Here is a 23,658-nt window from a genome sequence, read left to right as displayed (position 1 = left end):
CAGTCATAGTTCTTATTATCTGATAACTTTGAATGTTTTGTCGGTTTTTAGTTCGTTCAACAGCATTGCATTATCCTATTATAAATATTTTATATTTTGTATTTTCACATAAAAGTACTAACACAAATAATCATACCGTCTTAATTTCATTACATGGTTATATAGAAAGCAAATGCTTAGCTTCTATATTTTGTTGGCAACAGGAAACCCATAGCGAACTGAAATGAAAGGTAGTTTTGTTTCATGTTGGACTTGGGTTTGTTGTTACTTCTTACGTGATCCAGATAACCTTACTTTTAAACTATCAGTGATTTATAGCCAAATATGATAATAAGTCATTAACTCTATTATTTTCAAATGTGTAAAATTAATTAATGTTTATTATTATAACACCTCTAAAAATCACCAAAAATGTTATAATTTATGAAGAAATTGTGTTTAGGCTAGAAGGTTAATGACTATTCCAGATTCGTGCACACCAATATTGTAACTTTCAGATATCTTTATTATTGTTTTTAAAATGTTTGAAATCACAGATGTACAAAGTAAGTACATACAGTACACACAACTGTATATGTATTTTGTAAATATTTAATATATTTTCAGAAGGAATCCATGGCTATACCAAACTAGTTAATAGATTGATTTTTATATTGAGCCGTCAAGCTCAAAAAGAACTTTTCATTTTTAAATTTACTTAATTTAAATATGAGTACCAGATAATAAGTCAATCTTGGGTAATTTGTTTTTACTAATTTTTTAAGTGCATGGCAGTAGGCCGCTCCAAGGGGAAGAAAAAGGGCAGGGTACGATAAGCGGATCCGGTTTTTTATATCGAAGAATGTAATCATCGATACCTAATATTCGCATCTCAAATCCTGCACTATCAATCGATATAAAAGTATCTATAGTCCTTAATAACAATCATATGTTTTAAATTAAAATATGGATTAATTATTTACAGTGATGAAACACATTATTATAAGCAAAATTAGGAAACCTGAAGACGACCATATTTGCTCCTCTCACAGTTACAGTTCTTTCTTTCCCAAAAATCACATAATGGATTTTTTGGTACGAATCCAACATGTTGAAGCCACGTAAAACATGACTCATATCATCTTTCAAATGAATGTCATGTAGTTTTCTAAAATTGACTGCCATTTTTGGTAATTATCATATTAACGGCCGGAGCGGAAAAATACGAGTTTTGCATTATTAACTTATTGGAATCGTCCTATAGAACAAAAAAAGTATAAGGTTTGATGGGGTGGAAATGAGAAATAACGAAGTTCTAGAACATAGAAAATTAAACAACTATTCACAGGCAGAGTAATATTTCCATGTTCTACATCCACGTTGAGCGTCATGTGACCTTTTGTGACCATGATTCAACCTCGTGATGACATCATCGGATGAGTCGCCATCTTTGCAAACGTAAATGAAAAATAATACTGAAATGAGCAGAATTTTGATCAAAATGAACGATGTTTTTCTTAATTTCGAGCAACAAATTAATTACTTGTTATCGAAATGAGATGAGTGCCTCCGGCCATCACCGCGGGCTTCGGCAGGGCCGCACTGATGTCAATTAAAGAAAAACATCCCTCGAGATAGTACCCATCAGTAAAATATAAAATTCTAGAGGGGCTGATCAGAAATATAAATTGAAATGTAATGCAAAGGCAATTATGTAAAGTTAAAAAACTAAATAAATCATGAAAAACTGAAATATAAATATATAGATGGATATTAACAGAGAACACTTACCATTAGTGTGTTGGCGGATATAGCTGAGCAGCAGCAACAAAAAAGTGGATTTTTAAAAATTGTAACATTTAAAACTTCTTTTCTTACTAATTTTTCTAATTTTCCTATCGCAACGAAACAACAAAGTCTCCCAGTTTAAAAACAACACGCGACCGCACGACGAACAAATACACTCATTATTAAAAATTCCATGTTCAATTAAAAAGGAAATAATTTTGTTTCGGTTGAAACGTAAACTCTTTACGTGCCCTACTAAACACTCCGACACACACAATTCACTAGGGTTGGTCGAACTAGTGGATGGTTGATTCATGATTGTAACGCACTCACTCAATCCAATCTACTGAACACGATATCTTGTGAAGCACTGACTCTGCCCCGGAGAACTCAGATAACAGTTACGTTATCAGGCTGCTATCAGTCCCGGCCGCAGATAATATTCAAGTAAACAGATTATCCAGACACAGCACACAAACTGAACATTAAAACATTAGAAACTTAACCACTTATGAATATACCCCCTAAAATCATGTTATTTGTCATTTGCGCCCTCTAGTACTATATATTTTTTTTGTTCAGGAGGGTTAGCAGAATATGTTGATAACGTCAAATTCGTGATTTGCCGCTCCGGCCTTTTATCTTATAGCTACCCCATTTTTAATAATCAAATTTTACTTATAATATGTAAAACTGAAATATTACCTTACGTGTATTATTTGAAAGTGTTTACAGCTGTTGATATAGATTATTTAAGTTATTTGTTCCAAATAATTAATCAGTATCGATTGATTATATCGGTGGTTATGATTAAGTAATATCGTTTGCCAATTTCGATATAAAAAAACCGGGTCCGCTTATCGTACCCTACATATCGTGCCACTTTACATTGCTTATCGTACCCTACATATTGTGCCACTTTACATTTTGATTTTTCAAAAGTAACATGTTTAAAAAGTGAATTAGTCTGGCTGCAGTATAATAAGAATCATATTAATTTACGATTATCTAAACTATATAAACAAAAATGTTGACACCAATTATGTTATATAAAAACTATCTGTTACATGTATCTATAAAATATAACAAATAAAACATTTCTTAACATTTAGTTTAACCTATGATTCTATTGTGGTGGTGGCCTCTTATTATACTGCTGCCGGGGTATAATTTTTCAAATTTTCATATCTGAGTAGTCCGCGTCCTTGACTTTTCTATTCGTTGTTGTTTGTCACATATGGTCATATGGTTTATTGCTGTATATGTAATAGATTCAGAACCTGGCCCTTCTATTTTTGGTGAGTTAGATTGTCTGAATTTTAATTTAATGATACTATTGAACAGTGGTACGAGGACAATTTAGGAAGTAATGTATTGTTGAAGGAAAATGTTTTGATAAATTGTGATCACATTTCCACAAGTAAACAGAGAAAAAATTTGAAAATAAGTCACTTATGCTACTTGTTATTGCCTATCAAAATATTGAAGTTATAAGTGCAAGTGATAACAATACTAGTAGAGATCCCAAGGGTAGAGTACGATAAGCGAACCTGGGTTTTCATATCAATTAGTACAATCATCGATACTTAATATTCATTTATCGAATACGCATTTATAAATCATATCAACATATCTATATTCATAATCACAATCATATTTTGAATTAAAATAATATAACCTTATAAATAATAAACGAGCTCTAACGATCACACAAACAATTATTACTGGAAATAGGAAAAACTCATAAATAATAATAAAATGATAACAACATAAAAATACATTTGTAACAGGAACTACAAAATATGCATAATTATTTATGTTTTCTCCTGGGTAGCAATGATTAACCACTTTCAAGAAGTTGTTGAAGCATCTCTAGAAAACCGTACTTCTCTTCCATACACATACACAGAGATGATCTGCAAGCAGGTTGGGTGGTATGCCACTTTTTAATCTTTGTTTCACGGTCTTCCATGAGCTTTCAACTGTCTGTTATTATCTATAAAAGAAAATACGTTTATTATATGAAAAAGTGTTTATAGTTGATACAAGTTAGTTAGTGTTCAAAAATCAGAATCAGTTGGTTATATTGAAAATTATAATTAAGTAATATCGTTTGTCAATATCGATATAAAAAAACTGGGTCCGTTTATCATACCCAACCTCATCCTGATACAAATACTACAAGCTGACAGAATAAAACTGGTAAATGTGAAATTAATAGCCGGAGTGGTAAAATATAAATTTCATGTTATTAACGTATTGCTATCGTCCTGAACAAAACAATAAGGTTTCAAGGGGTTACAGTGACAAATAACAAAGTTATAGAATATTAAAAGTTGGAATACTCTTTTCGTGCAGAGAAATATTTCCTTGTTCTAATTATGTGCTCACGAGATCTTGTTTTGACCGTGAGTCAACTCGTATTGGTAGCTCACGTCAGCCGTTGTGCCACCTTTGGATTTTAAAATAAAAATAATAATGAAATCAAGTACCTGTTTATGTGGTAATTTAACCCAAATAAAAAACGTTTTTGTTCTATTTGACCTTCTGAGAATAAATTTCACATTGGCATGACACAAGTGCCTCCCAGCTACTGTGGGGCAGCCCTATAATAAACATAGTTAATAAACATATATAATAAACCTATCACTAAAATAACAAAAATCATAGAGGGTCTGATCATGAATGCCTCCTTCCTAGCTAGGAAACTTTAGCAGTACTATAATTAAGGTTACAAAACTATTAAACAAACTAACCACAACGTCAGAATGTATAACTATTTTAGCTGAATAGAGCTGGCAGACACTCAGAAAAAGAAAACTAACACATGTGAAAACTTAAAAAAACTAAAAAGACATCCCTCCAATTGATGTACGCATTTATTTACCTAGGGTACAGTATTGGTTCTGCTTGTGACGGAAAAGAATAAACCTGTCTTACTCCTCTCCATAATGGGCCATGAAGAATTGACAATCAGTGACAGTTAGAGTTTGATTCTGAGCAATTTGCTCAGTAGGATAAAGTTGCACAGTTTTCGTCATTCTCACTCCAAGATCTGTTCTAGATAGTTTACCACTCAACAACCCTTCACTAGTTTACATCATTTCTCACAAGTGTACAGATCCAGCTTTCTAAAAAAATTGACTTTGTCAGTCAATATTATCAAATGAAATCAATTTTGTCTTTAATTAGTAAACATGTACAATTTACTTATTATTATTACTTTTGGTTTCAAATTTTTTCTAAACTCCTGGAAATAAGAAAAAAATTTGAAAATAAGTCACTTATGCTACTTGTTATTATTAGGAAAGGTCCTAATAATGGTTTATTTATTTTCTTGGTAGTATACGATTTTTGTTTGTTGCTATAGGCTAGTTTTTGTTATATGTGTGTCTTGAAACTTACAATTTTGTTGTCTTGTGATGTAATGTGATTGTTATAGGCACAAGTTATGTAAGCCTACCCTTTATTTTAATAAATTTAGGTCCTATTAATTCAAAATATTCTGACACATGACTTACTGTATTACTTATAATGAAACCTAGAATTTTATCCAGTAAGAACAATGTTAAACATCAAAGAATTTTATAAGTTACTCTTATTTTGTTATAAAACTTTGTTTCTTTGTTAGGTTATCACGCATTCTCAGGCTTTTGAGTTTTTCTTGTAAAGTGTATACTTTTATAAGATTTAAACAATTATCTAAAAATATGTTTATATGTCTGAATAACCAGTAAAAATAGCAAAATAACTTAAAAATCTTTAAATGAATATTAATTTTTATATTTAAAATTAGATAAATCCATAGTCCATAATCCTGCAATCACAGATGTATAAAAGTGTTTTAGGTTTATAAAATTGTTTTTGTTAGACTAAAATCAATATCAGCCAGTACAGATGTCTCTTAATTAATTATTAGATTGGAAGCAATTCATAGGTGGTGGGTGATTTTGCATTCTTTATACAGATAAATAAGGCTAAATATTTGTTATAGAGTAACAACTGTCTGCTCTCCTTAGTGCATTATCTTGATGAGGCAGAGATCTACAGGACAGAGCAGTCTCAGCTGCCAGAGAATTCAGGAGATAGTCTTGGTATTATATGAAAATTTCATTATTTTAATGATTAAAATAGTTATGGCTAAATGAAGACTTACAGCTTTACTTTATTTTACAGAAATTGGTGTGGGCTTAGCAGGATTTGGAGTATTTTTCTTATTTCTTGGAGTGATCCTACTATTTGATCGTGGTTTACTTGCAATTGGTAATGTAAGTAGCAAATTCAGTTTATAAACATGTAGACATTATACTTTTAATTAGATATTTTATTCTAATTAACTTTACTTTAAAATTTTTAACTTTTTAAATAATAATATTTTTTTTTAGTTACACCTAAAATATAATGAACAATCATGTAACACTCAATAATCCAATATGTCTATGGACTGTGTAAACCTGTAAATCATGTATTTACAAAGCACTCTTGACAATAGTCTATTTGGAACAGAGGTTTTTTTCAAATGAATTTTTAATATAATTATTTAGGTTTATACACTTTAAATTTACATTAGATTATACAAACGAATTTACTTTGATTGGATACTGAATGTTTTAACTCGTGTGAAGATCTGTAGTGGCAAATCACTTGTGGGAAATGTCTTGAGCAAGGGGGTTTTCCAAACAAATATTTTACTAGTTATGCATGTTGTAATTCATTACATTATACATTAAGAAAACATGTTAAATGTTTTTATATTCAAATGATCACTTACTGTAAATTTGTAGCCTACATATTGAGTTTGAAACACAATAAATAGTTTTTTTATAATAACATGCTTTTGTGAGCAATTCATGTGGCTCTATATTTTCAAATACAAAAAAATCTATTTTTCATGTTTAAAATATAGTTTGTTTCTGAAGTGCCAAAAGTTTTATTGCTAATTGGCTAAATGTATGAATATATTTTTATTAGAAAACTTTTATATCCCTTCCCTCCCACTTTTGAACTTTATTTTGTCTGTATTCATGTGCCATTGAACTGTGCAAAAATCTCTACAGACAAAGAAAGAAAAAGATAAGATAAGGGAAAGAGTTAGAGAGATGACATTTTAAGAGAACAGTATTAATGAAATTGTTTTGATTACGTATTGTACCTGTCTGCCTGTTGACTCAAACAATCTGCCTTTTGGACTTGTTTGCTTATCAGTATTTATTTTGGTTAAGTTCCACCTTAATCTAAAGATATTTGTTTATCAATCTGTTACATTATCACCATTGTAACACTCAATACACAATAATCCAGAACACATTTAAGTTGAAATTTCTCAGAAACAAAAATAGAACTAGTACCCAAACATTTTACATGGAACAATTTATTTGTTCATCTGTTCTTAAATAACGTTTTCATTTTATATCCAAGGAACCTTGTTTTTGCAAGAATTTGTACACACATTTGTAATTAACTTTAAATACTTGAACAAACATATTAGTTTAGACATTATTAACATATGCATCAAATTGGGCTATTTAGAGAGAAACTGAATGAGAATAATAAATAATGTCATAGACATGACGTGAAAGGTACAGTAGATTATAACATAAACATTAATCGACCGCCTGTATAAGCGTGTGGATTCTAATGTACAAGGTGGTGAATTCACTGCTTGTGTCAGGTCTCACCTTCTTACTTCTATTATATTCTCATCCAACACTACTAGGGAGGGATATCCAGAGTATATGTTTCTGGATGTTAGTGTAAACGGGTCATGTACTTGTTGGTGTCTGTTATAAACCCTCGAATACCAGGCACCTTGTAGACTGAGCATACACTTATCAATCTTATAGCTCGTTACAGTCATGTCTTTATCATGGGAGACCTGAACTCTAACTTAATTGGACCTGCTACTTACGACCAAACGTACCTGACTACAATGTTGCAATCTTGTAATCTGACTTTACTTCCGCTTCAAGCTACTCACCATACTGCCACAACCGATACTTGCCTGGATATTATGGCTGTCTTCGACCCAACCCATGTGGCGCACCATGGACAACTTCCTGCCCCTGGACTTTCAAAACATGATCTAATATTTTTCCCCTATAAACTGCAAACTCCAAAATTTATGCCAAAAATCACTAAGTACTGGAAATACAGAGACAGATCATGTTGCTCTTCTCGCTGATACTGCTGCTTTGCCCTGGCATGAGGTTACTGCCACCATTAATGTAAATGACATGGTTACTAATTTTAACTCTTTTCTTATCAGCTTACTTGATAAACACGCATCAATTGTCACAAAAAGAATCTCTATAGCCCCCACCCCTTGGATAAATTATTTCATGAGAGATTTACAGAAACATAGAGATTCAGCTTTTCATAAGGTCAAGAGGTCAAAGTCTACGCAAGATACAAAACGCCTTAAGAATTGTACACAGCACCAAATCAGAAATGCCAAAGTTTGATTTTATCATAGAACTCTGTCTCAGCGGCAGTCCTCGATGTCGCTATGGAACTGGGTTAAGGACCTAGGAATTGAAAAATCAAATGTCTATACCCCTGTTTCCTTTGGCCTTAATGAAATCAATGACTATTTTGTAAATTTACCAATACATTAATCTGCAGCTTGCGATTATGTCGCCGAGCTGAGGGTTGCTCCTCAGGATGCGGGCGGCTGTCGGTTCTCGTTTGCACCTGTGAGTGAGGCTGATGTGCTTGCCGCGTTTTTGAGGATGACTAGCAACGTGGTCGGGGGTAATGATATTCCTCTTTGCCTTCTGAAGGATACCTTACCAATCACACTACCTATTATAGTTGTTATTTTCAATTGTTCTTTGGATTCTTATGTTTTTCCTGATGTTTGGAAGCACTTAACAGTTGTGAACTAATTTACCAAAACAAACTGAAAAATTACGGACTCACTATGAACACAAATCTTAAATGGACTGACCAAGTTACGATTACATGTAGAAGAATCTTTGCTGGCATCCGTAGTTTGATGTTTTGCCTTATACCTGCCATTTAATGTTAAAGTGATGCTCATTAAGATTCTTATGCTACCACACTTTGACTTCTGTGACGTGATGAATGGCATGACTGTTGAGCAATCGGACAGACTCCAGTGTGCTTAGAACTACTGTATTACATTTATTTTTAATCTCAGACGTCAAGAGCATGTTACACAATATTTTCAGCAATTGTCAGTCATGAAACTTCATCAACTATGGCAATTCCACATACTTTCTATTCTACATTTAATCGTCAAAACCAAATAGCCTCTTTATCTGTCCGATAATTTCAACTTTATCTCTGATATTAGTGAACGACCTACAAGAAGGGGAGCCACATTACTATCAATTCCAATCCATCGATCATCATTTTTAATAGGTCCTTCACTTTTGAAGCTTGTCGTCTTTGGAACACTCTCCCCGATGATATTAGATGTATTGAGGACCGTGCACTCTTCATGGCGGGGGTTTGGGGCTTGCTGCTGGGGGGCCTGTGGGGGTGACGGGTGGTGCTGCTTATTGCGGTCATATGGTCAGAGGGTGTGTTAGAGTGATTGAATGTCTTCTTGTTCTTCATTTTGAAATTTTCTTGTATTAATTACAACCTATATAAACTTTTTCTTTTGTATTTTGTTTTAAATTCATTTTAATATGTAGATTTATACTTTAAGGTCATTTAATTTTGTGTAGGTTAATAAATTTTGTTATTTTATATTTAAATAATAATTTAATATAATTTACCGAATTTGTATTAAACTATTGTAAATTTACTGTATATAATATTAAGATGAGCGGTAGAGAGAGCTTGATAGCCTTAACTCTGCCTCTTTAATAAAGGCATTTTTCATTTCATTTCATTAATCATTACAAATGAAGATATGTCTATATGATGCAAGGTTTGTTACATGAGTTTTTAAGAAAGTCTCAATAGATGATGCTTGTGTAATTGAAAATAGTTTGATTTTAGTTAGCATTACCACTCACTAGAAAGCTGTTAAAAGTTTTAGTCATTTACATCAGTTGATATCTTTTTTTATTGGGGAAAAGTTAGCTTCAAGCATTGATGAAACATTGGTATTTTATAATACTATAAGTATAAATTGATTTAAAAAAAGTCAAAACTGAGTTGTATCTTGTTTATGGCATGTCTGTTACTGCTTTTGCAACTTTAAAAATGATATGCATTTAGATATGACTGAAGATGAACATAATTCAGAAGTTAGTGAAATACTGAGGCTACAGCGTATCACAAAGTGTTTTGTATCAATAAATAACCATTTGTAATGTAACCTGTGACATACATAGAGACCATTCATTTAGCAACTTTTAACCAACAAATTGGTTGATAATTTTATTGGTCATTTTCTTGACTGTTGTTAAATTTATAATAAGGTACAAGTGGAAATTGTATAAGCCATTATAACAGTGACCATTTCTTATAAACATGTTTCGTTGATTTACCACACTTCTTCACAATAAAGGAATTTAAAGTTTCAAAATTTTGTTAAAATGCAAATTAATTGACACGAATTTAAATGTGTACAAATAGTTCTATGGTATTCAATAATTTAATTGTAATTTTGTTGCAGATATTGTTTGTTGCTGGTTTAGCAGCAGTGATAGGTTTTGAGAGAACGTTTAGGTTCTTCTTTCAAAGACACAAAACAAAAGCATCAATAGCATTTTTTGGGTGGAATTGTGGTTATCCTGTATGGGTGGGCATTTGTTGGAACACTTCTGGAACTATATGGGTTTATATTGTTGTTCAGGTAAGTTATTATATTTTGTAAACAAATTGTTTTAGTATTTGTCCTAACTTATTGACTGTACGTTATTTTACCTTCTAAAACAAAATACTGAATGTGCAGCTGTAGTGCAATGTACAATGTAGCTAAAGTTTTGGTTTATACAGGGTTGTGAAAAAATTATCAGTTTAAAAGTTTACTGTTGAAAGAAAGTGATAACTATTTTTTTTTTTCACAAAAATGGTAACAGTGACACAAATCAGAAAGTGTATAAATTTTACATTACAAATGTGTATTTTTATATGGCAAAAAATATCATTATATTTGTCTTATTAAAAATTAACCCCAGAAAATGTTTGCAATATTTGTCTATCACATTGATGTTTTTTCCCAGTTATTGTGCAAAGTGTGTTGTAACTGGTTTTTTATGCACTGTACTGATTTATTAGCTTATGTAGGAATTTCACTTAATATTTTTGGTAAAGATTTATTCTTGATCAATTAAAACACATTTTTAACTTTAAAGAAAACTGTTGTTTCAACTACTGTAATTGTATGGATTATTGTAATCTAGAGCAAAACTAGTCCTTAACTAAACGTTTACGTGTTTTGTGCTATTCCATCACTCAAATCTCTTACATAAATTTCTCTCATTTGATAATAAATGTTGTATGTCTTATAGTAGGGGAGCCCGGGATGCTAAATTTGCAGTTACTAAAGCGTCATGAGGGCCTACAGGATTGTTAAGATTAAGTCTTAAAACGAAAAAAGTTTATGTTAAGTTTTTTATTTCAGTGTGGAGGAAAGCGCGGACAAATTTTTAAAAAAAGGAAAAAAAAAACATTCACATGGAAATACTTGAGCGCGTCAGACATTCATAATGTATACGTGCTAGGCTATGTCTTTCTGATAACCGAGCGATATTAATCTGACGAGTAATTAGTGGACGGTGGTCATAAAAAGGGATAGAAAAAAGAAGAAAAAAGTTATTCGAGCGTGTCAGATATTCAGAGGGAATGTTAAGTAAACTCAAAAAAGTATCCTATTTAAATGACTGACGATTTGGACGTGATCGAAGGTCATGACAGATTTGTGAAAATGTAAAAAATGCGGTCTTGAAATACTCGAGCGCGTTAGATATTTATACAGGCGGTTCAATTCGATGTTCTGACCGTTCTAAATGATAATCAGACAATAGTGTGGAGGAATATTGTTCATCTGACCATTTGAGAAACATTTTTTTTTTTCACACGTTTCTTTTCCACAAAATACACATTTCACACTTATATCACTCATTATTGTAACATAAATTAGTGAACAATCAAACGAATGAATAAAACGTACTTCTACAAAAACACATTGTTATTGTGATCAGCTGAGATGGCATTATGGCGGCAGATGGTATTGTGCGGATAGTGCGAGAGAGTGACAGACAGAGAAAGAGTGAGAAGGAAAGAGAGGCGCGGAGTGGGAAATATACATTTTCAACGGTTGTACACTCCACCCTTTATTTATGGTTTTAGCTACCTCACCACATGAAAATCGTCAGATTATATTTTTTCCGTAATCCTTAAAAGATTTCCTTCTAAATAAAAAAAAGTTCAATCGCGCTTGAGTATTTCGAGGTAACATATTTTTTTTTCACCTTTGTGACTTGCCTATTTCGTTATACCATGCTTACATCGTCAGATTATTGAAATCTACACTGGTCTACATGTACTTAACTTACCTTATATTTATCTAACGTGCACAAGTTTTTCTGAGGATCAATTTTTTTTTACTAGTCTGACGGTCTGCCCTCAACGCAGACCCCTATATTAAAGGTTCATATGTGCTAGGGGTACATTACAGGGTATGACATTTCTCCCCATATCATTTTCTGATGCGCTCTAGTAATGCGAAAAATCCCTGCTTGGGCTCCCCTACTATTAGCATTCCTTGTATAAAAAAAGTAACATGGGATGAACAGTAGTAAGTAAATATACAGTAACCCTACATTAGTTGTACACAGACCTTGATTCTGTGTACTGGGAAATGTTGAAGCTACTGTTAATACAGGGTGTGGCAAAATAACCTCCCTATTTTCATTGCTTTATTGTGAGTAGAGGGAGGCACTCAGAATGGTGGGGATAGCCGCAATCGACGCAGGAGAGGGGGAAGTTTAACCCTTTGCATGCCAACGTACCGGTATTACGGCCGTCGGCTACTCAACTGAAAATTGCCAACGGCCGTAATATAGGTACGTCACGTTTTTCACCTGTAATTTTCTTATAGTTCATCCGATTGCCGCGAAATTTTGACTAATCGATAGTCAATTAGTTGCTTTGTAACTGCAAAGTAGTTTATTCCTCTATGGACTGTTTGTTTGGTCGTATTTGACCTTCGCATCTGTTGTATTGTTTTGTCGAGAGTGATGAGGTTACGTTCGTGTTGCTGTGCGGTGTTTACGTTTGTATTTCTCACATTACTTTTGTTTTTAGGGCATTTTTATTATTTATGTGTACTGAATATTTAGTAAAATGAATAAGAGAAAGAGAGAGCAGTCACCAGTGAGTGAAAATACACTGTTAAGTGCATTACATGACACGGGAGTGCACGTATTGTATGATGAACTAAGTGACGATTTTATCGACAATATTTCACTATCAGATGACTCCAATATTGATTCAGATTCTTGTAATGAGGCATTAGTGGATGATACAGACGAAGATCCGGATTATTCCCCTGACAACAATGCAGATTATTCATCATCTGATGAGCTAGACTTGCCTTCGACATCAGCAGGTAGGCCTAGGGGTAGACGAGGTAGGCCACCAAATGTTGTGCCTGATATTTCTGATCAGAATAATACTGATGCTTCTAGGCCTAATAGTAATGTCCAACAAAATGACAATCAACCCATTATTGATGAAAATAATTGTAAAATAACTGATGAGCTTGAAGATCCTGGCAATGACACAAACTTTCTCTTTTCTGAAATACCAGGACCAAAGCATTATCCTCCAAGTGATGCATTGCCTGTTCAGTATTTCAATATGTTCTTTACTCTTGGCTTACTTGAAACCTTTGTTACAGAAACTAACCGCTATGCAAATGAATATATTCGTAACCATCCAACTTTGTCCCCAGGCGCCAGAGTACACAGTTGGCGACTTGTAACACTCTCAGAAATGAAAGCTTTTCTAGCTTGTATATTGAATATGGGACTAAATAAGAAACCCACCATCAGCAGTTATTGGTCAACTGATTGGACACTGTCCAGCCCTTTTTTTCCTAAAATGTTTAGTAGAAATCGTTTCCAGGCAATCCTACAATTCTTTCATATGGTTGATAATCGCACCCTAGCTAAACCCGGTGAACCAGAATATGCTACTGCTGGAAAGTTCCAACCCCTCCTAGACCATGCAAATAGGCTATTCAGGACCCACTACACTCCACATAGGGAAATTTCTATTGACGAGAGTCTTGTTGGTACAAAAAACCATTCGCAACTGATTCAATACCTTCCCAATAAACACCACCATAAATGGGGAATCAAGTTGTGGATGTTACGTGATTCAGTAACCAAATATTGCCTAGGTTTTACTTGCTATAAAGGTAAAAGAGATGCAGGTGGTAACAGTGAAAATGGACTAGCCTACAAAGTTGTAAAAACTTTATTACAAATTGGCCAGTACCTGGGAAAAGGCTATCATTGGTTTGTTGACAATTTTTTCAATTCGATTCCTCTTGCAAAATTTCTGTTTAGCAACTCAACATACATCACTGGGACGATTAGGAGAAATAGAAAGGGAATACCTGAAAGAATGAAGGGAAAGTTGGATGTAGGTCAAACTCTGTACATGAGAAATGACAACCTACTGATGCTAGCGTACAGGGACAAGAAAAGTCAAAAGAACCCGGTGATGTTATCAACGAAAGGTACCGCTAAAAATGTTGAAAAGGTAAAAAAAAAGACATAACAGAGAAGAAACTACAGTAAAACCTGAAATTATTGACCAGTACAACAGATGCAGACGGGTCAGACCAGATGCTTTACTGCTACCTTGATGAACGGAGGACAGTAAAGTACTGGAAGAAGGTAACCTTCAATGTATTTGCTAGAATAGTGCTAAATGCCTATATAATTTATAAGGAAAATTGTGTTGGAAAAGTTATGACAAGGTTCCAGTTCACAAGCAGTATCAATCGTGACCTTGGTCAAGACTGGCTTGACATAAATAATCAACCACTAAACATGGCAGGTGGAGATGGACCAAATGGTTTTGGTTTGGAATCATTACCTGGCACAATGGAAAGGAACTGCTGTGTTTGCAGTAAAGTTAGCACTGCAGCTGGAGGTCCTAGGAAGAGGTCCAGACTTATTTGTAAAAATTGCAAGAAAGGCATTCATGCCATTTGTTTTGGAAAACACCGATGTATGTAAATAATGTACATAGTCTCTTTTAGTTATAGTTTTGTGATTTTTAACAGTGAAAATTGATTTGTGAATATTGAGTAACATTACATACAACGTTCATGCAAATTACAAAAACTGTGCCCGTGTCACATTTAGTGAAAAAAATCATAACTGGACTTCTATATAAGGTAGGCTTTTGAAATTTTGTAATTAGGTTAAGGGTTAGATATAGTTTACTAGGATATAACAGGAAATCAGCATACATTTTTTTTAACCACTTATTTGTGCTAAAAAAAATGTTTTTTGGAAATTTTAAATTTTTTTTTCTTAATTTTTTTATAAGTTTAAGTTACATTTATGCAACTAAAATTTACCAACAGAACAAGGGCATTTCATAAGCAAAATAATGGTAAAAAAATCATCAATATCTGTTAAAAAATAAAAAAGTTATGATACATTTAATGAAAGCTTGCAAAACTGCTGAAAATGCCCTTGGCGTTTCTGGGTAGTACTTTTGGAAAATGGACTGGCATGCAAAGGGTTAAGTGACGCTCCGCCCGTAGGCACCAGTCGTCAGTCGCCATCATGGTGTGGACGAGTGCACAGAGAGCTTTTGCGGTCGAAGCGTTCATTCGTAACAATGAATCATGGCTCAACGCGAATTCCGAACGCGGTTTCAAATTCCTCCTCGTGATTCAGTACCGGACCGCAAGTCTATTGTGCTGTGGGTGAAAAACTTCAGAGAAACTGGTTCTGTTGTGAAAAAACGAGGTGGAAGACCTCGTAGTGCTCATACACCAGAACACATTAATGCGGTTAGGCAATCAGTTTTGAAGTCTCCTCAACGATCAGCTCGCAAACATGCAGCCGCCCTTCGAATGTCCGACCATAGTGTTCGTCGAATTGTACGCATGGATCTTCATTTCCATCCTTACAAGATGGTTGTTGTCCAAGAGCTGTCTCAACGTGATTGGCAGAGTCGTATGAAAGCGTGTCAAATAATCTTGGAAAGTCTTCCCACCAGATGCTGTTGTTTTTTTCAGTAACGAAGCGCATTTCCATCTACCTGGAAGTGTGAATAAACCGAATTTTCGCTATTGGAGTGAAAACAACCCGAAGGAAATCCATGAGAGGCCTCTTCATAGTGAACATGTGACTGTTTGGTGCGCGTTATCACGATGTGGAATCATTAGCCCTCATTTTTTTTAAGAGGATGGCAATGTTGTTACTGTGAACTCAAACAGGTATGCCAACATGCTAGCAGAATTTTTTGAACCTGCCCTACAACAGAGGGCTTTCGAGAATGTGTGGTTCCAGCAGGACTGTGCCACAGCACATACTGCCCGAATAGCAATGAACATTTTGAGGCAAATGTTTCCTGGCCAGTTGATTTCTCGGGGAGGGGACATTGTGTGGCCAGCACAATCACCCGATTTAATCCCATGTGAATTTTTTCTGTGGGGTTACTTAAAGGCCGAGGTGTTCAAACATCGCCCCAGAAACCTGCAAGATCTGAAGCAAGCTATACGGGAGGAAGTTCTGCGCATACCTCAAGCCATGCTCGAGAGAGTCCACGACAGTTTCAGATTTCGCTTGCAACAATGTATTGATAACCACAGCCACCACTTATCTGATATTCTTTTTAAAAGAAAGTAGAAAAAACTTCCCATGTCATAGAATAAGTTAAAATGAATAAATTTTTTTTTGAAAAAACTGTGGTTTTTGTTAGCATTTAAAAATAGGGAGGTTATATTGCCGCACCCTGTATAATTTTTTATAAAAAAAGTCAATCTGCCTTTGTCTAGATGACTTAAAATCCCTCCGCTTCCTCCATTATGAGTGAAAATAGTCTTTTAATGAATCATCAGACCAGGGGATGAATTTGATTTGCTTCTATTTGTGCATGACTGTGTGAACAAAATTTTCCAGGAGTTAAAAATCTATTCAAGATTTGATATAAAGCAAATTACGATAAAAGGTAAAGGTACATTTTGTTTTAATTTTAAATTATATTCCAATGTGAAAGAATCTACTTCAAAAAATTAACAAACACCAAAAATATAAGTTAGCATATGTTGGCTAAATGTACACCAAAACCACCAATGAATAATTTCAACGACAGCGATTATAATTTTATAACAATAACAAATGTAGTAGTCCTTGTGAGATACTGGAAATGAGTTCCTAAGGTACCCCACGAAATCATAGATTGAATAGTGTTTAGACCAATCACACTATGAATGTAGGTATATAGGTAGATTATGAATCTATTTAATACGAATGAAGGGTTATTCCATTTATTGAACTAAACATAATTGTATGGTTAGCAATAAATAAACTTGAATGGTTACCGCAGTATCTTGTGTAATAATTGGTTATACCTAAAGTATAATATTTTAAAACACCTATATTAACTATAAACTTAGAAAGAAATATATTGTGGCAATGGTGATATATATTTATATAACATTTATATGTTATTATTTCATTATTATCTCCAATGTGTATTGTCTGGCTGATAATATGACAATACTTTCCTTCATAAACACCAGTAATACAAAATAGGATGTATGAGATTATTATGTAAGATATGATGAAATAATTACTTGTCATTCAATAGCCTTTATGAGAGCCGATATGATCGCATTATTTCATATTATGTGTATTTTCTTTTAATAAATAAATTACTAATATTAATTTTAATATATTAAGAGGATACATTGGCTTATAATATCATCGTTTATTATTCTATTCAATGCATCAGAAATCCATAAACCATTATTGAACTTTTACAATCAGGGAGAGTTATAACCCCTCTAAATATGTTTGCCTCTTTTTGTTATTACACTAATCGAGTCCTTATTATATTTTAGTCTGTATTTATGATCCTAAAGTGTAACTTTATTAACTTGCGAGAGGTCGTGTCTGTAATATTTCTGTAACTGAATATGACTTACTAAATTGAAATGATAAGTGACAAAAAAATCTGCAATTTTCTTATTTGGAGTAAATTTAGTTTATTCAATACAAATATAAATAGTCTTAGATTTAGAAACAAGTACCCAAAAATAATAGGATCGAAAGAAGTCACCTGAGCGGCTCCTGTGGCTATAGCAGAAGGCTGTACAGCAGCAGTTCCTGGAAGTGTTAACCATTTATAAATGGGAAGGATTCCCCAGTTGTTATGAAGGACTCCCCTCTCACCGGCTTATGAATATTTCTACTGGTCCCAGTGTCTTGAGATGAATATAAGAAGTTCTTTAAACATTCACACAATACCATCAACATCGAGGAAGCTTCCTCATTCGAGAATTGCATATTTAATAGACAATAATAAATATCTTCACAGACACGGCACAAAACTGATTGACTAACTAAAAGAAGTAAAATCTGATAAGACATGATTATCATCTCTTATCATTTCTCCCAAACTTGTTCAAAAAAGTTCAGTAGTTGTTGAAGGTAAGCTTGTCTATACTGGCAGAAAGTAACTGAACATACAAACATGTGTTTAGTTTAATTACAAACAGGTTAAAACATAGCTGGCTGTGCTATTTGGTTTGTTATCAAACAAATCCATCACAGGTCACCAACAGAAATTCGTAATGGATATTTAAATTTGATAGGAATTTGCACTTTCAATACCTCTCATAATGCGGAAAATGTTTTAAAAACAAGACGTGGTTGATACTTTTGAATACTCTAAGGCAAATTTAGGAGAACACAACGGCATACTAAATGCATTAACACATCATGAAAATTAATATTTTTGGCACCATTTCTCAACCATCCAAGTTTAAGTCAAAGTTTAAATACTTTCAATAAATGTTTTAGTTATGAGAACTATTGATAGGTGTAATTAAAATTAAAACCTTGCTATTGGAATTTTTGATGTTTTACAAGTTTTAAATATCCTAAATTTGAACTACTTTTGGAAATGTGCTGAAAAGTGAAAAGAGTACTTCTTTGGTAACCTTGGATAAAAATGTTGATTTCATAAAATTATTAATGAGGTAAGATAAAAAAAAATTCTAAAACCATGCAATTTTGAAATTTTGGACTATCCTTGGAAATTTTGGAAATTGTTGATGTTAATTGTGTATATCTATCCGTTACACACATCACTATTCAATTTCAACTATATTGTGTTTAGTAATTTCTTTTTGTTTTATTTTTTGTGGTTCTCAACCTACACCTCGTAGGCACATAAACAAACTGTGTTAGTATAAATAAAAAATATTTCAGAAACATTTTGTTGTTCAGTTGTAACAAAACAAATTCAAATTGACGCTATGATTTTGATTTTAATTGTAATTTAAGTCCAGGTCAACTATGGTTTGTGCTGAACTCTATAGGAGCGTTTTCTCTGAGATTTTGGCTAGATTTGAGCCTTCTGGGTGGAAAACTAGTGGGTTTTATTGCAGTAAAATATATCCCCATACCCACTATGTTACCAAGGTACGTAGGTTAAACTGGGTTAAGAAGTTACATTAACGTGGAATATAAGTGATACTTCTTCTGTTTGGAATCTGGATTTTATGTTTGTGGTATAGACATCAGCTGAATGTAAATTTATTTTTGTTATTCTCTTTAAAAATAACATACGTTTGTTTCTATCTCGTGGCTCATAATCTAAACTTGGAGACTGTTAAGAATACTCTGTTCAAGAATATATTTGATCAATTTACAAGATTCTATTTAACCCTTTGAGTGCCACAGCATATTTCCCAAGTCATACGCATAAATTGCCGGAGCATTGCCTTCTGTTTTGCAAGCGTGTGGGGAAAAAACTATATTAAAAAAACTATTCAACCGATTTGAATAATTTTTTTTTTGGTTTGTGTGTTATAAAACAAGGTATTTTTTCCATATAATATTATAATTTTATTTTTATTTACACAAAAAGAATATAGGTTATAACAAAAAACTAAAAAATGAAAAAAAATAAATTTCAAGTTTGAACTAAAATTTTATTTATACAATATTTTTTTTAATTTTTTTAGCTATACCATATGAAAGAGCATGAAAAACTGAACAAAAATCATGCATAATATGGTGTGTTACAGTAATATTAAACAGATACTGCAATATATACAAAATACAACAAAAAGCAATTTTTGTTCAAGTTTGTCAAAAGTTTAGAAACAATATTATAACTACCCTATTTCACTCAATGAAGTAAGACGACTGTAAAATACTAATTATATAAAAAGTATATAAAAATATACACAGGCCTACAATATAACCTTACTTCTATAACCTTACTTCACCTAAAATCAATAGTTTGATTGGAACTTGCGTTTTAGTTCATCACCAATCCAACAATAAAATATATGTCACTAAACACGGAAAAAGAAGTTTGTAAATGCATTGTAAGTTTTACTGAACACAATTGCAGAATAGTAATAACAACAGTTTTCAGCATAAACACACGAAACTAGCACAATGTAAACACACAATGAACGAAACTGTGTAGTTAATGGCAACAAGTAGCAGCTGACCAACTATTGCGTCATCTGTTTTTTTTCTGATGACAAATAACTACAAGGGGGCGGTGAACAATAAAAATCAATCACAATTGATAGTTCGAAACTTATAGATTGCCGTGAAATAAGTTATTTGTCAAAACAAAAATGAATTATATGTGATATTAATTAAATAAAAATCGTCTACTGGGTAGATGCCGGCAATTTATGCACATTTCACAACATCTACTATGTAGACGCTGCGGCACTCAAAGGGTTAACTTACCTTTTCATTGATCACCATAATTATTTCTTTAATTGATATTAATTTTTTTTTTTAATTTAGCAGTTTATGTTCCTTCAGTTGGAACAGTGTATTTCATTTATACATGTGCTAAGAAGATTCAGGTACAAAGTTTTTAACAAAAGTAAATTAATTCTGTAGCATTCTCATTGTATAGGTGAGCTTCTCTAACAACATTTTCTTGACCTGCATGGGGAACTCTATATGATCCTTGGGAACTTTATCTTGTTGGTGTCTTACATCTTTATTGTAATTTCTTGTATCATTTCTAAGTATGATTTTTTTTTAAATATTTTAACTATGAGGCTGGCTCATGCAGTTACATTATATAGCCTACCACCTGTAGGTTAGTAGTGCATATTCATGTAAGGGTGCGCCAAGTGAATAGAATAGAAATATTTTTTATTTCCAAAAACATACACCAAGATATTATATTTATTTACATTTGATAAATAGTAAATTACCCTTTTACTATACTTACTAACTGGCGATAAAATAAAAAAAATTAATTTTAAGTACAGTAGTTGGATAAATATTATTTATATAATTTAAGTAAACTATATATTACATATTAACATATATTCTACAATGGAAATTAGCCTACATGGGCAAGCAGCCTGTGCGTAGGCTAGAGTCGTACTAAAAAGTTTATGTTATAAGGTTTTAAGGCACAAAATGTAGAAATGTAGTTGTGAGATGAAGGAGAAAAGAGATAATACTGTCGTATTAGACAAAACCATCGGTAGAATTAAGACCACTACACAAGACCGTGATATGACGAGTGCCGGGGGATGAGGAGGGGTCAAGGTCAGGTTGGTCCCCAGTCTGAGTGAATGAAAGTCTCGGATCCTTGGACTCCAATTTGTAACAACAGTTCCGAGACATTATATTTAAATTTTGTAATACTACCTGTTTCAAATAAATTTAAATTCTGAAATTTGTTACATATGTTTCTAAATAGAATATGTGAAATATAGTAAGAATTGGTTTTTGAAAAGGATTTATCTAATCTAATTACATGAATACCAACGTGTTCTGAATATCTTGTTTAGTAAGAGTGCAAAATTTCTGGTAATATTGTATTAGCATTTTTGTAGATGTGAATTAGTAAATTTTTTATATATAACTGTCGTAGTGAAAGTAGGGAGGATTCCTGAAAGAGAGACTCAGTTGGATAACGCACATTTTTCCTCAACCCTGCCTTTAGTATACTTTTTTGCGTAATGAAAAGAGGTTCAAGAAGCATTTTACACGTACCGCCCCACGCGATGTTACCGAAGGAAAGAAGTGACTGGACGTAAGCATAATACGCTAATTTTATCTCGTTTCCGTCTAAAATTTCACTTAGTTTCCTAAATGCATAAATATACTTTCTAATTTTGTTAAGAACATAATCAACGTGTTCAGACCATTTAAATCGAGAATCAAAAACAACTCCCAGGTATTTGTAGCGTTTTACGAGCTCTATTTCTTTGCACTCACATGTCGAATTCGAGTAACTACCACACTGATGAATTATTAGGTCTGTCAAATTATATCCTGTACTAGAATGCAGAGAAATAGGCATAAATTTTGTTTTGGAAATATTCAATGAAAGAATATTTTGGTCAAACCATTTTTTTAATGTCTTTAAGTCACTCATTGCATTTAATTTAACATCTCCCCAGTTTTTACCTGAAATGAAAATCAAACTGTCGTCGGCAAACAAATATAGCTTCCCAAATAAATTAGTCCTGGAAATATTGATATAAATCAAAAATAAAACTGGTCCTAACGTACTGCCCTGAATTACCCCGTAATCGACAGTTTGTTCGTCACTATTATGTCCACAGATTGAAACCACTTGACGCCTTTCTTTGAAATAACTACTAAACCAAGTCAAAGCAGTGCCGCGGACGCCTATAGCTACTAATTTGTCCAATAAAATGCTGCGATCAATTGAGTCGAACGCCTTTTTCAGGTCTAAGAATATGAGCATGCATCTATTGTTTTTAGATAGTGTCTTTACTCGTCAGTCAATTTGAATTTTCATGAAGAATACGGGTACTTAACATGTTCCATCTTTTCGGATGTTGGTAGCTCCAATATTTGATGTGATGTATTCTATTAGGATATTGTTGGTTTGTTCTGTGTTAAATTTCTACTGATTGTGTTCTAAACGTAAAGTAACTTATAGACCAATCTCCAGTTATTCATATTCATTTGTTTTATAATCTAAGAAATTGGATTGTAAATGAGAACAGGTATTCAATATTTTATGGTGGTATTAGACTGTGACAACAAGGTGGTAACAAGGTATTCCAAACAGTTAAAGCTACTTATATCATAGTTTTAAATACTGAAATAAATTGCACTTTTATATACTGTATAATATTGCAAATATGATTGGGGTTCAAAATAATATTGCTCTTACCAAAAAATATCAAATTAAAGAAAAAGGTCATCAGATTGAATGGTTTACAGATGGCTCTAAAACAAAAAGTGGAACATGGCAATAGGCCATCCCATAGAAGAAGGAGAAGGCCATCAGATTCAGCTCTGCAGCTGTGTATAGATTTTTACTATCAATCTCTATCATTAACTCCTGATTGTGCTGATGTAAATAAAAGCCAAAATTGAAAGATCTCATTTTAAAAGTCAACATTTCAAACATCTTTAAAGTGACTTCCAAGCCATCATCATAGATTACAGAACAGGCTGCTTGGAGGATCAATATCTAATTTTTAGCTTACCCAAGGAACAACACGCTCACTTTTTGCTTGACACCGTTTATTATAGTCATACCCTTCAGTCAACCCATTGGAAATTGGCACAAATAAAATTTATTCATGATGCAAATTACAAAAAATTGGGTAATGTAAACATATTTCCTTGTAAATAACATACTGTTAATCGTGTCATTTTCTCTTGGCAAAGAGCCTGACATTACATTCCTACTGAATTTGCCGCAGGCAAGGCTAGTTTTGGAATACTA

The 23,658-nt window shown here is 32.9% G+C and overlaps 1 protein-coding gene across 1 annotated transcript in view; it reads left to right on the top strand.

Moving 5' to 3' along the window:
* The first annotated feature begins 214 nt into the window (after positions 1–214).
* The window catches only part of LOC124364987 (vesicle transport protein GOT1B), a 29,067-nt gene continuing 5,623 nt past the window's right edge, over positions 215–23,658 (top strand). The window contains 4 exon segments of the mRNA XM_046820855.1: positions 215–545; positions 5,944–6,035; positions 10,361–10,453; positions 10,455–10,540. Coding sequence (XP_046676811.1) covers positions 521–545; positions 5,944–6,035; positions 10,361–10,453; positions 10,455–10,540 — 296 coding nt within the window. The 5' untranslated portion in view covers positions 215–520.

This window comes from Homalodisca vitripennis, chromosome 1 (assembly GCF_021130785.1).
Source record: "Homalodisca vitripennis isolate AUS2020 chromosome 1, UT_GWSS_2.1, whole genome shotgun sequence".
Taxonomy (NCBI): domain Eukaryota; kingdom Metazoa; phylum Arthropoda; class Insecta; order Hemiptera; family Cicadellidae; genus Homalodisca; species Homalodisca vitripennis.
This window is presented reverse-complemented; position numbering and strand designations above follow the sequence as displayed.